The sequence below is a fragment of the Dryobates pubescens genome, chromosome 17, assembly GCF_014839835.1.
Source record: "Dryobates pubescens isolate bDryPub1 chromosome 17, bDryPub1.pri, whole genome shotgun sequence".
Taxonomy (NCBI): Eukaryota; Metazoa; Chordata; class Aves; order Piciformes; family Picidae; genus Dryobates; species Dryobates pubescens.
In genome coordinates, this window is record NC_071628.1 from 4,203,588 (window position 1) to 4,218,760 (window position 15,173).

The window sequence follows — 15,173 nt, forward strand, 5'->3', positions numbered from 1 at the left end:
GATGTTGGCAGATGTCTGCATCCCAGCAATGAAATAGCAGGAGGGGAGCTGAGACAAACCTGGAGTTTATTGTGGAGCACTGTTGGAACTGAGAAGGGGAGCCAGGGAGCTGGGTAGTGCAGAGCGTGCCGCGGGCAGCGGCCTTAGCTCCCTTGTGCAGGGCAGAAAGCAGCTGCAACAGGGCATATTCTTAGCCAGTATTTAGGTGAATTAATGAGATAAGTGCCCATTTAGGGGCTGTGTTTCCATTATTTTTTGTCTGAGGCTGGTGAGCAAGACCAGGCATGGGGGACTTCCCCCTGTCCCTCCCAGACTCCCAGGACAGGGCAGGAAACAGGGCCCTGACTGCAGCCGTTCAAGTGAGACTAAAGTCAGGAAAGGAGCCCAGCTAATATTTTCTTCCAGTCTTACCGACTGACCTAGCCAAAAAAAAAAAAAAAAAGGCATAAAATAACAACAGCTGTTGAAAAAAGTCTAAATCATCTGCCTGTACCAACAGATGTTTCCATAAGCCATTGATTTTTAGGTTGTCCCAGCTTAAATACAGTACGGGGATGAAAAGGGTCAAAAGGGTAAAATACGTCTAGGAGAGATTTCTCTGCTTAGGAGAACTTTATAAGCTGTCAGTGAAGCTGTAAACAAAGTTGCACCGAAATATATAGTGGCTTTTAGCTTAAATTGTGTCCTTCTTTTCGCTTGTTGCTGGCTGCTTGGGTTAACAAAGAAAATATTTCCCTTTCAATAGCTTTCAGATCTTTTGCTGGGTATTTTTTCTTATGCGTCTGCATTAAATAAGCTCATTTAACAAAACCTGATCCTCTTATAAACATGGAATAATGACAGTATCCCACATATGGCTTTCATTAATTTTTGCATGTTTTGAAGTTGCCTTTTTTGTTGTTTTTTTCTTCCTCCTCTCTGAAAGGCTAACTGCAGAAACAGCGGAGATTAATGCTATGTAATAGCCAAAATGACTAGCTGAGCAGCCAGCAGTTCTGAAGTGGTCTAGAAGGGGTTTCTGGTTGAATTATTTAACCATTGCATAGCATAAAGGATATATTGGGGTTTAATATTTCTTTGACTGCTGCTGTGTACTCTGTCTTCCTCCCAGTTGCTGTTACTGGTTTGCTTTGATTGAGCTGGCATCGGTTCTGCTGATTATCTGCAAGCTTTCTGGCTTCTGAGTTTTGCAAACGTTTTGGATTTTAGCTTTGAGAGACAGAGCTGCAGAACATTTTCCCCTTTCTTCCTAAGCAAACAAAACCAACCCTTTCCTTGTCGTCACTGGCAAGAAATTTCAGATGCTCTATTTTCCTTATCTGCAACATGGAGACCTTTGCAGCTCCTGGGATAGCCCAACTTGGTAGGCTCACTCAGGGATATTGCAAGGCTCTCAGATATAATAAATGCTGGGTCTGGACATTTTTTTGGCCCCAGTTATCACTGTCTGTTGGCTTAAGATTGTTTATTTATCTTTTGGTGAAAGCTGTTAAAATGAATGGGAAGCACAGCAGCTGTGGCAGGTGGGGCATGAGAGAAGGGAGCACAAAACTCCAGTAACTAAAGTTACCCTAAACCATCTGTATTTACCCAAAATTCCCTGTGTTTGCAGGGAACTTTGATCTGAGTGGAGAGAAACAGGAGCAGGATTTGCATCTATTATTCTGTTTTGGAATTATCTCTGCAACAACAAGTGTTACTGTAAAGGGCTATTTGAAAAGCTGGTAGAGGAGTTGCAGCACCTCTTTTATAACCTTGGAAATCAGTATTTGATTATTTTTCTGGAGCAGTGTCAACAGTTGAGAAAATTCCTCACTAATGCCAATGCTTCCACATATCTAGGTGTAATTTTGCACAGGGTTTATGCCCTGAAGTTCCTTTAGGAATGTTTTCTACAGTTGGTCTAAAGAGGAGAATGCAGTTGGCATGTGTTGATGCAACAGTCCTTTATGATGGCTTGGTGAACTCCATGAATCCTTAGGTAGAACAGAGGGGTAAAAGTGGGGTGAAAATTGTTGAAACAGGTTTTTCTGCAGGGTCAACATTCTTTGCTGGGCTCTTGGGCTGTAAAGACATTTGTTTAATATTCTTTACAGAGGACTACCAAGGAAACGGATCAAACAGTGAGCAAATGAATACTCATGTGGTCCTCCAGCAGACCTCCCAGGCAGGAGCTGGAATCCAAATGCCTCCTCTCAAAGTTTGCATTGGATTTTATTTCAAGTTTCCAAATGCATGTAGAGAGGGCATAAAAATATTGGTTGGATGTGAGTGTAGGTAGGAGGGTGAGCTGGAGTGTCTGTTATTGCTGGGTAGAGTGGGGCTTGGCCACAGTCACAGCATCTCGGTTACCAGTTGGGTTTGAGATCCTCCTCCACACAAAGCAAACAAAAAACACTGGAAGGGCAAAACAAATACCACAGTGTCTTCAATCCCCTGCCTTCATTGGCAGCCAAGCCCAAAACTGACCTGGAAATATGATGGGTGCATTTGTGTGGTGCTTTGCATTCCCATCACTTCCCCTCCCAGATTTTCAAGTTACAAGATAAAAGAGGAGATAACTTTTTCCCTTTTGATGGAGTGCCTGGCCAGGACAATACACTGGGTCGTGTGGACTTCCCAAGGGCTGAGTCCTAGGAACTTCAGTTAAAAGGGGAGGGGAAAGAAAAGGAAAGGGGGGGAGGGAAAAAAAGGGAAGCTGAATCATTTTCTGGCATGATTTATTCATTTGAATGACCCTTCTCTGTTTTTCAGTTAGATTACAGTGCCTTAATCTGGAGGCATGAAAGAATGGTAAAAGTTGAATAATTTCCTCAGTTCAAGATGTGTCATTTTTATATTGTCTATTAATTTTCCTCACCGATACCATACGTCATTCTTGTTGGGCTTTATCCACCCATTCATCTATGTCATCTGTTCTCCTGTCTCTGGAGTTAGCCAGTTCCAGAAGTTCTTTAGATAAAAGCATTCACCAGCTGTTTTGTGGCACCAGTCTCACTTCATGGCAAGGCACCCCAGAGCAAGTCAGGCCATGCATGCCTGCTGCTGTGCCATGCTTACAGCAACAGGTATCACGCTGCTGGTTCAGAATACAGTGTGATGTTGCCTGCACTCTGCAAATGAGAGGTGGTCTATTTTCCTGCCCAAAAACTCATCCTCATTTTTAACCTCATACCTTGAACTGTGGAAGGCTTTACTCTCTCTGGAATTTGTTATTGTTGGATGATGGAACCAGCATGGGCTTTATTTGTGTAAATCCATGCATTCTTATATCCCATACCTATCTTAGCAATGGGAGAATCTGCTTAAGTTATGCATGGTAGAAAAATGAAAAAATCCTTCAAGCTTTGCATTTGTGAACTTTAGAGGTAATGAAACATCCCCCTTTTCATGCATTTGAGATAAATGCAAGCAGCCTCTGTAGGATGAGTTGCTAGACATTGCTTGTTTGGCTGTTAATGTGGATCGATGAGGCCTTCAAATATGTGGTGGATGTTGTGGAAACCAGTATCAAGTGGCTTGTAGAACATTTACAGGGATTTGAAGACTCTCCATAAATATAAGTCACTGCTTTAAATACTTCTGTGTCACTGCTTTAAATACCTTTGTGTCATTATCTTTCCAGATCCCAGAAATTTTACTCCTGCTTTTAGAGCTGGAGGCTTGAATCACCCACCGTAATTAGCCAAGATTATTGCTCCTTGTGTGCGTGTAAAATTTGCATGTTCATTGCCAGCAACAGAAATAAATAGATCAATAGAGGGAAATCGAAGCCAAGCTAATGTGAGCAGCTTTAGTGCTGGGTCAGTGAAAGAAGTGGATGTTTCTGGTAATCCCCTTTGGCAGCAGCTTCAGGCTGGGCTGAGCCAGCTCTGAAGCCAAAGCAGTATCTCCTGCCCCGGTGTCTTGGTTGAAAATTGTGTTGGTCTTTATGAAACCCCCATTATTGTTGTGCTTTACCCAATGTGAAGGTGATTAGACCCTGTGCCCTGGTGGGAAGTTGCTGAGGGGAGGAGCAGCCAGCATCCCAGAGGACAGAGGGAACACGCAGCACAGGGTGCGTCTGGGAGAGAGATTTGCTTCTGCAGGTGCTCCTCGACAGCCTCTTTTGGGGATTATTCTAGCTTTATCCACTCCCTGTTTTCAGGATGCTGGAATTCACAAGGCAAAACAACAAGTCCAGTGTCTGACAGCCAGAAGTTTTTCTCTCAACTCCCATAACAAGCTAAATAAATCTGTGGTGTGGTCCAAGATCCCACAGCACTTCAGCCAGCCAGCCACCGCGATCTGCGGTTATTTTTGGTAGAGGCAGAAGGGGATGTTGCAAACTGATGTCAAGTCAGCTGAGGGGTTGCTAATCTTTTTGCGTGGGATGTGTTTCTCCTGTAACCATTGGGGAGCAGTAGGATGGGCAGTTGACTTCCTCTGGAAGGATGTTCAGGCATGCTCCATGGCAGACCAGAGCCTTAGCGCTTCTCCGAAGGTGGTTTGGACAATTGAAATTCCTGACAAATGCACAGCGAGTTTCTGAGAAATAGTACAAAAGGGAAGGTCGGGAAATGGCTGAAGGTTTCTCAAGGTGGGTTTGTATTTTCTCAAAAGACATGCTTCACATATCCAGACAGCTTTCCCAAGCCTTCTGATGCCTCCTTCATAGTCTTTCAGCTGTGTACAGGCTGCCCAGGGATGTGGTTGAGGCCCCATCCCTGGAGACATTCAAGATCAGACTCGATGTGGCCCTGGGCAGTGTGATCTAGTTGGAGGTGTCCCTGCTGACTGCAGGGGTGCTGGACAAGATGACCTTTGAGGGTCCTTTCCAACAGGATGCAATCTGTGGATCTGTGTGTTAGATGGGTCTTTGAGCTCAGACACAGGCTGCAGCTGGCCGGTGGTTTCTTTGGCTACACGGTTCAGCTCAGTTGTGTCATACCAAAATAGGGCATTACTCTGTGAGGAAATGTCTCTCTCCAGACCTTCCCATGAAGATCTGAATGATTTAAATAACAAATTTTTAGGAGAGTTTGCACTGCCCAGGCTGCAGAGTAAAACTTGTGTTGGTAACTCAGACAATTTGCTCCAAGGATTAAGCTGAGGAGGTGTTTTAAGACCAGGATTGTGAAGATTTGTTGCCTGCATTGTTCACCTTCCCCTTTACAGCAGCACAGCATTTGCCACAGATGGGATCCCTGGGATGTCTCATCATGGGAGACTGTCCTTGTCCCTCTCAGTGACTCACCTTCTTTCTGTGCCTTAACTTGTAGGGAATCCAAAGTCAGCCTTTTGGATCCATGCCATGGAGAGTCACACTGCTTAGTGAGATGCTGGTGGGTCATGCCATGGCTGGCCTTCTGGATGAAGGCCTAGACCAAGGTGCAAGGTGGAAGTGGGTCAGTCACAAAGCTCCTCTCAGTCTTGCTGTGCTCCTGCAAAAAGGAGAAATGTGTTGTCTGCCATCCAGAGCTCTTTCCTGAGGTCTGTGCAGCTGCCTGGTCTTCTTCAAAATCCACACTCAAGTGTCCATCTCGGTCTCTTCTGGTGTGGGTGCTGACCTGCCTCCTGGCAGACACTAGGGATCTGCACTCCCTTCCAAGCTGGACATGCTCCTCTTACAGGCTTTGCAGTATTAAAGTGCAGATTTCCTTTGCCTTATTTAGTTTTAGCAAGAAAAAAATAAGGGGGGGGAGGGGGGTGGTTGTTTTGTCTACCCTTCCGACTGCCAAAATCCTCCAGTTTCAAAACCCCTTTCCAAAAAGGCTGAGTTTTTGTAAGGAAAGAGCAACTGAAATAGTCATTCTTCTCTCTTACCCTCTGACAAATTTATTGTCTCCTGTCTTTAGTGCCCAGGAGTGGGGTTTGACTTGCTTAAAGCAGGGAGAAGTTCTTCCTTTCATCTTGCTCCTCCGTGAGCTCCTATCAGAGCCCTAGCTGAAGAAGTTAATAGGCCTGAGTGTTTCTGCAGATTGCATCATTTTCAGCGTTTCGTAACGAGATGGCAGAAGTAATTTGAACCAGATAACAATAGTGCAGTCTGTCTCAGAAGAGCCATGATTTCCTTGTCATTAAGAGTCTGTTAGCGGGTGGAGGAGGAGGAGTTTTAGCTGGACGAGTTACAGATCATATGGTGCCTTTCCCTCCCTCCCCTCCCACCCCCCCTTTTCCTTCCCTTGAAATCCGCAGCGCTGGACTTTGGTTTGGATATGAAACGATTGGATAGTTTCAAACTCCTGTCTGCACAAAGCAGCTCAGCACTTCCAGATGGTTCCAATCAGGAGCCCAGAACTGTCGCATCAGCAGCCGGTGGCCCGGGCTGCTGCTCCTCGCATCTCTCTGCTCCATTTTGAGCAGCTCGCCCCAAAAGAGAAGGATTTGCTTGTTGGAGCAGGGGTTTGGTTTTGGGGGTTTTTTTCCCCTGCATTTAATCTTTTACTTTCTGATTGCCTGATGCATTGTGTTTGTGAGCATAAACACCAAGTGCTCCGTAAACATGCGTAATGGCATTCAAGTGCCTTAAATAGATGGACAAAGGACACTGGAAACCTTTGTTCTTCTTCATCCAGGCTGAGCCTGTCTTCTGTGTCTGCTCACCGTGGCTCTGGGTGTGCAAGGCCGTGTGCAAGGCAAGATTTCTAGCCTGGAACAATGCAGCAAAAGCCCCACCTAATGTGGGAAGTGGATGATGCTGTCCCAAGGAGGGGAGTGTGTCTGGCACATTCTCTTCGAATTGTTTGTCTTCGGTTTCTCCCCCCTCTGCTCCTCAACAATAAAGTCTGGAAATGAAGAAGAGATGGACCTTGGGTGTCTGCAGTCGTCACTGGCCTCCTGATCTTGGCTGTGAGTCAGGAACATAACCACAGAAAAACTCTTGGAACAAATTAGGGATTTGGAAGCTTAAATTTTAAAAGCAAAAGAGAAGGAAGAGAGGGGGAGCGCTGTTTGGTTGGTTGGTTGGTTTGTGTTTATTATTTCCTTCTGTGGCTGAAGGTATAGAGGAGTCCAAAAGTACTCCTTTGGCTACCTTTGGTAGATAAAGACATGCAATAGTGGAGGAAGGTAGGTCATCATCTTAAGTCAGAGGTAGGGCATGGATGTGTGCTGAGTCCTGGGGCACATCCTGGGAGTCACCTGGCCTGGCAGTTTCCCTGGCCAGCTCTTGCCACTTGTCTGCACCTTGCACCTGAACTTTCTGTTCTTTCCAGCCACGTGCAAGCACATGCTGGGTTACTTGTGGCTTTTGACCATACCAAGATGCTTATGCACAGCTTAGAAAAAATGAGACTTCACTCTTTAAACTTCCTGCTGCAAAGGTTGCACATCTCCAGAGTCTCTCCCACCTGCTTTAGGAGATGCTCCTCATTTCTTCATACCTGTAGGAAGGGGGAGATAACATGAGCCACAAAAGACTGGATGTTGATGCAGCTGCAAGTGGGATCTATCTCACATCTCTGTAGAAGATGCACTGTTTGAGTTCATAGTGATGCTCATGTAGCAGTCTCCTCCCCATTGCTTCAACCCCACAGCTGAACATCTCCTTCTGGTTGCCAGAGGGGTGCTGCAAGTTCAGAGGTGAAGTGCTTTGACTTGAGTTCCTGGACGCAGCTGTGCAGTTGTTTGGGTAAATCTTGGCCTTACATACCAGCTATGTAACTATGTGACTAACTAAACTGACTTGCAACCAGAATTAACTGCTCTACCAGTTAAAAAGCAATGAGTGCTCCATGAGGAGACATTAGACCATCATTAAAGCACAGCCACTGCTGCTGCAGATTCCTCTACCTGAACTAAATTCACACACTTTGTTTATTGGTTCCTGTCCTGCAAATTTAGATTTGAGGAAATTCCTGCCTTTTATGGTAGTGTTTGAAGGGCTGGAATGCTGTCACAGCCATTTCTGATTCCTCATCTAGACAGGCACATGATTGCTGGGATTCATTACTTGTGGAGAAAGCTGGTGGCTCCAGAAAGTCCCCAAAGCACTACCACATTTCGTGGGTGTCCTAATACTGAAAGCAGAAGCCCAACTCGTTGAGAAGAAGAGAGTCACTGGCTGAGATCCTGAGCTGTGGATTTGTAGCTGTAAGACAGCCTCATAGAGGAGATCCTCCTCAGTTCAGCCGGTGGTGTGGCAGAGATGATGCTTTGGGTTATGAGAGAGAGACTGGACCCTAATGAAAGTAGGGCGTGATACCTTGCATTAAGTAGGTAAGAGCATACTTGTTTCACTTCCTGGGAGGAGCTCAACCACTGCAAATCCCCAGCCCACTCCAGTGCAGGAGGATGTTCATGGCATGATGCTCAAAGGTGGGCCTTTGAGTGGTGGCTGGTCATTGTACTACCAAGATGTGCTCTAGTCTTAGGAGAAGATGCTCTTAGCTCGCTGTGTCTAGAGGGTAATCACACTTCTGTGCAACCTCCAGCGGAGCCCAAAATAGTACTTTGTGGTTCTGTAAACTCCCCTTCTTCAGAGCTGCAGCAAAGAGGCAGAGAGGAGTCAGTTCCTGCATTACTCACAGGCAGGCTGCTGGTGCAGTGTTTTGGGGTGGCCAGAAGCCTGGGTAGCTCTGGAAGGAGAGGAGCTGCAGTGCCTGCTCACAGCAGATGGCTTCAGACTGCCTTTAGAAGACTCCTCTTGCATTCAAATGCCCCAAACTCACTTTTTATCCTTTCTGACAGACTGCAGGGTTTGAGTCCCCTTTGCCAGAACTTGAGCTGGTGGTTACAAAGCACCTCATACAACCGTGGGACCAGGGCTACCCTGCAGGGCTGGATGAAAAGGCCTACAAACCCTTAGCTAAGCTCCATGAGGGAAGTGAATCCCAGCAGCAGGAGGTGAGCAGGTTCACCCAGTGCTGCAGAGGATGGCTTTTGGAGATCTGCAATTAAACACTGGCTTGATAAATGCCTTCTGATGTCTGTGCTTCCTGCCTCGCAGCCTGGGATTAACAGTTCCTGCATTTCCATCTTTTCCAGGAAAAAAAGCAGAAAGTTCTGTTCACCACAAACTCCCAATCACAGAAACCCTCTTCCCCTTTTTTTCCTCTCTTCCCCCCTCCCCCCCCCCCTTTTTCTTTTATGTTTTAACCACCCCCATTCCCTTTTGAATCGGTGAATGAGAGAATGTCTAAAGCCAGGGAAGTATGGAAAGATTTCATCCCTCGAGAGGTCAGGGTGGGGTGGAAAGTGGAGGGGGCTGCAAGGGGGGCAGTTGGAAAACAGGAAACCATGTGGCAGTGTGCATGCAGGGCCCAGCTGATGTGAATGGGCTATTGAGAGGGGAGAAAATCTGACTGGCCCAGCATTAGACAGGCAAAAGATCTTTAGGTTGGGCTTGTTGGGGTTTTATTTTTGTTTGGTTTTGGGTTTTTTTGTAAGAAAAACAGCTCTATAGAGGGAAATGTATATTTTTCTGGAGAACAAGGTGCTGAAATCTTTTGCTCCGTTGCAAAGAACAAGAAAATATAAGTGACTGATTTCCTTTTGTTGTTGTTTTTGTTTCTCATGTGCACTGATTAAATCATAAGTTTCCATTCCTCTTTTGGGGAAGTGCTCAGCCTGAAATTCTTTCATTCATCTGGCCTGGGGGAGAGGGAAGAGTCTTTCTGCCTCTCTGAAAACACATCCTTCTGCTTCTCAGTCTCTTTTTGCACCCAGCAAACAACCAAGTTGCCTGCAGCCGGAGGTGGAAGAGGCTGGTGGAGAAAAGCTGCTGCTGCTGCTGCTTCCCCCCCTTGCCTCCCCGCCTTCCTTTTTTTTTTTCCCCTCTCTCTCTCTCTCTCTCAGAAGAGATGAATCATTCTCCCACAACTGCAAAGAAATTTTGAAAGCTGGGAGAACACTGGTGCAGGACTAAAAAGGCAAGTAGTGACGTCCCAGCCCAAATCAGCAGGGGAGTGGCTTTATTTGATTATTTTTCTTTCCTTTTGCCCTGTGCTGTCATTAGAAACTTAAACTTAAGGCAAAACCCAAGCCCTCCTGCCCGGTGAAGAGTGGACTGACTGGAGAAGGAGGAAAGTAGCTCTTTGAATTGTTTCTCTGAGTGGATGAAGAGGTGAAAGCAAAAGCCCATTGGTGACAGTATTTGCGTTGGATACCGTGATCGGCTGGCTCCTTGCTTGGGTTTTTTTTTTTTCCCCCCACCTTTTTTTTCCCCTCTTTTTTTTTTTTCCATGAATTAGACCCGTTGTGGCTGAGCCTACCTTCTGCCTTCCCTCTCGGAGCGTCAGGGTTCCTGCTGCACACATCTGGCTGGTTTTGTTCTTTCTCCAGGCGGGATTTTCGTTCTGGTGCTTGTTTGGATATCAAGGGGGTCTGGAAAACCTTTTATCTTGGCTTTTTTCTTCTTCTTCTTTTTTTTTTTTTAATAATTATTATTGCTCTAACAGGAAGGCTGATACCATTGTTAGCAAAAAAAACCACCCCAAACTCACCCCAATCCTATATGTATAAAGGGTCTCTGCAAATCTCTTCTGTTTGCTGTAAGTTCCTGCGTCGCCTGTCTAAGCAAATCTCTCCCGAGAAGACTTTTATCAGCCGGTTGCAGCTCTGGGATTTTCTTTTTCCTGTTAAGAGGCTCGGAGGCTGCTGTGCTGTGCTGAGACTCCTCTGAGCACGGGCACTCCTCTGAGCACATATGTGAGAGGTCTGGAGCCTGCCTGGCCGCACTCAGCCCGGGGTTCATGGTGGGCTCTGCTCCGCCGCTCCCACCTGCCTGGACAAAATGTATGAGCGCCACAAGAGGCGGTACAGCCTGTGCGACATCTCCAAGGTGGACAGGACTGTAGATGTTGTGTTGTTAAAGGTAGGATGCTTGTCTACATTTACTTACTGATTCCTCTCCCCATCTCTTATGGATCTGTCTGTTCCTCGCTATACCTGTCCCCCAAGCTGGATGGTGAGGGGCGACAGGTGGAAGAGCTCTTGCCCATCAGCATGGAGATGGCTTTGAGTGCTACCAAACCATTTCATGCCAATTATTATCATCCTTGCATCCCATGCATGCAGTCAGATAGTCTTCCAGAGAGCTCCTTCCCTGTCTTCTGCCATTAAATGCTCTCCTCCCGCTTAGAAACCTTCACCATTGCAGGTGGTGAAGGTGTGTGAGGTGCCATTCAGCAAAGGGCTTTCATTTCCAGGGGTTGCTTTTGGGGTTGCAGTGTGTGTGCCACCCAAAAGGTGTATTCTGCCAGAGGAGGCTTGGCAAGTCCTCCTTTGCTTCTGGTTTCTTGTTTGTGTTTGAAGGGTGTTGCTGTCAGCCTTATTGTTTGGGTGTGAGTTTTGTCTGAAGATGGGCTGGAGCTAGAGCCAGGAGTGGCTTTTGGCTAATTGCCCCAGTGTGTTCGTCCTCTAATCTAAAATTAGCAAGTGCTCCACCAAATGGCACAATGGCAGTCTGGGAATGTCCTGTCTCTGTAACAGCTTGCTGGAGCTTCAGCAGTTTCCTGGCAAAGTGGATGGAAATAGGAAAGTGGCCAGAGGGACTGCAAAACACAGCCCAGCTTGGAGAACTGAACTCCTGGAAGAGCATTTCCTTTCCCTCTCCCTTTTTCTCTCTTTCCTTAGCTGAGGCAATGGATTTCTGCCTGACTGAATGGCTTCCTTTTTTTATGCTTCGTGCCCTTGTGTGAGTCGAGATGAGACTGTAGAGAAAAATTACTTCCAAATTCTTCTTCTGCTGCTTTATCTGCACTAAAATAGACCTGGCCCTTGTTAGCTTGCTTTGTTGTAGACATTATTTTCCTTTCTTTGAATCTATGCTTTGGACTTTGGTGACACAAATACCTTGTTTTCTTTGCCAGCTCAGTCCTGTTGAGTATTTCTGAACTCTTATGTTAGCGATGCTAGTTGAGGATGGAATCCCCTCAGTGTTCAATCTCTAGACGCCCTATGAGTCATTAAAGACATGTAGACTTAATTGTGCACACACTGCTTGTGTGAAATGAAGGCTTAATAGCTGTTGGAATAAGACCTGGTAGCCCTGATAACTTCAGCTGCTGTGAGAACAAACACAAATCTTTGTCTTCATGAAGAGCATCTGAATGCCTGCATCGAAATGTAATTCACTATAATTATCTGACTGCAGCATTACTGATGTCATCAGTTCCTTAAAATTAGGGTGTTGTTTTTTTTTTTCCTTCTTCAACAAAGCTTGGATTTTATAACAAAATATGGCTCTGGTTAGTTCCCACTAGTATTTTCCTAATTGAGTTTCAAAAGTGTGGGTTTTACTGTCTGTTCCTGCAAGTGACTCAGTGTCCATGTATGTGTGCGTGTGTGCACGCAGTGCTGCTCCCAACGCAGGCTGTACAGCCTGCAGATGTTTCAAAGAGGAGGGTGCTAGTCACAGCTGTAGTTACCATCAGCTCTAGCTTGATTTTTTAGCCTTCTTTCATGCTTTAGCTGGTTTCTATAACATAACCAGAAGATGAATTCGCTTTTGATGATCTAGGGACCTGAGCCAGAGCTAGAGTGCGTCAGTGGGAGATCATCTCTTGACGTTAATGGGAGCTGGATCAGACCCTTAATGGTGGAGCTGGGAGGTGGCAGGTTTTGTTTGGTTTGGTTTTCATTAAAATACTTAAATAAAATGATGCCCTAATCTGAGTCATCACATTTTGGCCAGTCAACAGGACAGAGATTCTTCAGTGTCGTGTATTGAAAAGCAAGTAAATATCCCTATGATAAAAGCAAACCCAAATAGAATCCATTAAGGGTGTACGTTGTCAGAGAACCATAGAAGTGTGGAATGGACCTCAGAGATCATCTACTCCAACTTCCCTACCATAGGCAGAGACACCACTCAACTGGTCTTGACTGCTCAAGGCCTCATCCAGCCTGGGCTTGAGCACAGCCCCTGGGGAGGAGGCAGCCACAGCCTTCCTGGGCAGTCTGTTCCAGAGTAGCACCACCCTCGTGCTGAAATCCATTCTAAACTTACTCTCCCTCAGCTTCAAACCATTCCTCCTTGTCCTGTCTCTAGACACCCTCATGCAAAGTCCCTCTGCAGCCTTCCTGGAGGATCCCTTCAGCTATTGGAAGGCAGCTCTGAGGTCCCCCCAGAGTCTTCTCTTCTCCAGGGTGAACAGCCCCAACTGCCTCAGTCTGTAATCATAGCAGAGGTATTCCAGCCCTTGAATCATCTCTGTGGCCCTCCTCGGGACTCACTCCAACAGCTCTTGTGTCTTTCTTGTGCTGGGGACACCAGAACTGGAGGCAGTATTGGAGGTGGAGTCTCAGCAGAGCAGAGTCAAGGGGCAGAATCCCCTCTCTTGTCCTGCTGCCCACACTCCTCTGGCTGCAGCCCAGCACTCAGCTGCCTTCTGTGCTGCATGAGGGCACTGCCAGCTCACGGTGAGCTTCTCATCAATCAATGCACCCAAGTCCCTTGCTTCAAAGCTGCTCTCAACCCACTGGGTTTGTGCCTGCATGAAATTTAAAGAAGATAAGCTGCAGAGCACCATCAGCTTTTGGGCTGGCCAACAGATTGACTCATACAAGCCACCTTTTCTTTGAGTGGTAGATGAATATGTTCTTTGCTTCATTTTAAGACAAGGAACTCAAGGATCGTGACACAGGAAAGAAAAACAGCTGGGGGAGCAGGACAACTGGAACAAGTTGTGAACAAAGAAGATGTTGTGTGAGTTTAGCTGCTAAATGTTTAGAGATGGGCTTAAACTTGCATTGATTGCAGCTCTTCTGAGATACTGTCACAAAACAGCTGGGGTTCTACCAGCTATTTTGCAGTGCACACGCCTTCTGAAGGGACAGTGTGGTGGGGCTTGAATTTTCCATGGTTTGGTTATGTCTGAAACAGTGGCTTGTGAAATTACCAAAAAAACCCCAAGAAAAGCCTCAGCACCTTTGGAAGTTGATGCACACAATTATTTTTAGCTTTAACATTGATTTTTTTTTCCTCCTCCTCACATATGAGAAATGAAGAGGCAAGGAGTAAATCAGTCTCCTAGCCTCTCTTGGAGGTAGGACTTCATCTTTACTGTGGTTCTTTTTGCTGCTGCAGCGATACAAACATGATGAACTTGGCTATTGAGCATCATGGTTTGCCACTCTGCAGGGAAGCCTGGATGGTAGAGAAATGGCATAAACATTACCCATCATCTTTCCTGCTGGGATTGCAGATGAGGGAGATGATGTGGGGCACGTGGGATATCTGCTTGTGTGAACACTTCCCTGAGCTCTGAGCAGCTACGCTCTGGGTAAAGCAGTCTGTGCTGTGTTATTCCAAGACCCAAAAATGGGAAGTGTCAGTGTGCCCATGTGTGAGTTGGCAGCCCTCTCTCATTTTTATGTTGTGCCTGCTACCACAAATATAACTATCTAGGGACAGAAGACAGAAACCACACTGGCTGGCACCTTGCGAATGCATGTACAGTTAGACAAGCATTCATGTCTGGATGAACAGACTGTGCTTTGCAGGGCTGGAAAACCAGGAATGGGCTTGCTGTGGGAATGAGAGGCCGAGCAGTCACAACTAGAGATGTTTAATGGCTGCTCACTGCTTCTATCTGCATTTCAGCTTTGTACATGAGTGGTCAAACTTAAGTATAGGCAGAAGAACATCATGTCCTAGGCTGCATCAAGAGGAGTGTGGCCAGCAGGACAAGAGAGGGGATTCTGCCCGTTGACTCTGCTCTGCTGAGACCCCACCTCAAATACTGCCTCCAGTTCTGGTGTCCCCAGCATAAGAAGGACACAGAGCTGGTGGAGTGAGTCCAGAGGAGGCCACAAGATGAGCTAAGGGATGAAGCACCTCTGCTATGAGGACAGGCTGAGGGAGTTGAGGTTGTTCACCCTGGAGAAGAGAAGACTCCAGGGGCACCTTAGAGCTGCCTTCCAATAGCTGAAGGGATCCTCCAGGAAGGCTTCAGAGGGACTTTTCCTGAGGGTGTCTAGAGACAGGACAAGGGGGAATGGTTTGAAGCTGAAGGACAGTAGAGTTAGACTGGATCTTAGGAAGAAGTTCTTCAGTAGGAGGATGGTGAGACTCTGGAATAGGCTGCCCAGGGAGGCTGTGGCTGCCTCCTCCCTGGGAGTGTTGAAGGCCAGGTTGGATGAGGCCTTGAGCAGCTGAGTCTCTGCCCATGGTGGGGAGGTTGGAGTAGATGATCTCTAAGATCCTTTCTACCCTAAACCCATTCTGTGATTAAGATGTAAGCTTTTTC

General features: G+C 46.5%; 1 protein-coding gene across 10 annotated transcripts in view; it reads left to right on the forward strand.

Annotated features, from left to right (window-relative positions):
* The window catches only part of AKAP13 (A-kinase anchoring protein 13), a 176,368-nt gene that overhangs the window by 84,963 nt on the left and 76,232 nt on the right, over nt 1-15,173 (forward strand). For 2 of the 10 annotated variants that reach the window (XM_054169125.1, XM_054169127.1), the window contains exon 1: nt 10,591-10,795. The exons of the other annotated variants lie outside the window; for them this stretch is intronic. In XM_054169125.1, coding sequence (XP_054025100.1) covers nt 10,715-10,795 — 81 coding nt within the window. In that variant the 5' untranslated portion in view covers nt 10,591-10,714. Of the gene's footprint in view, nt 1-10,590; nt 10,796-15,173 lie in introns of those variants that run through there. 10 annotated transcript variants of the gene reach the window in all.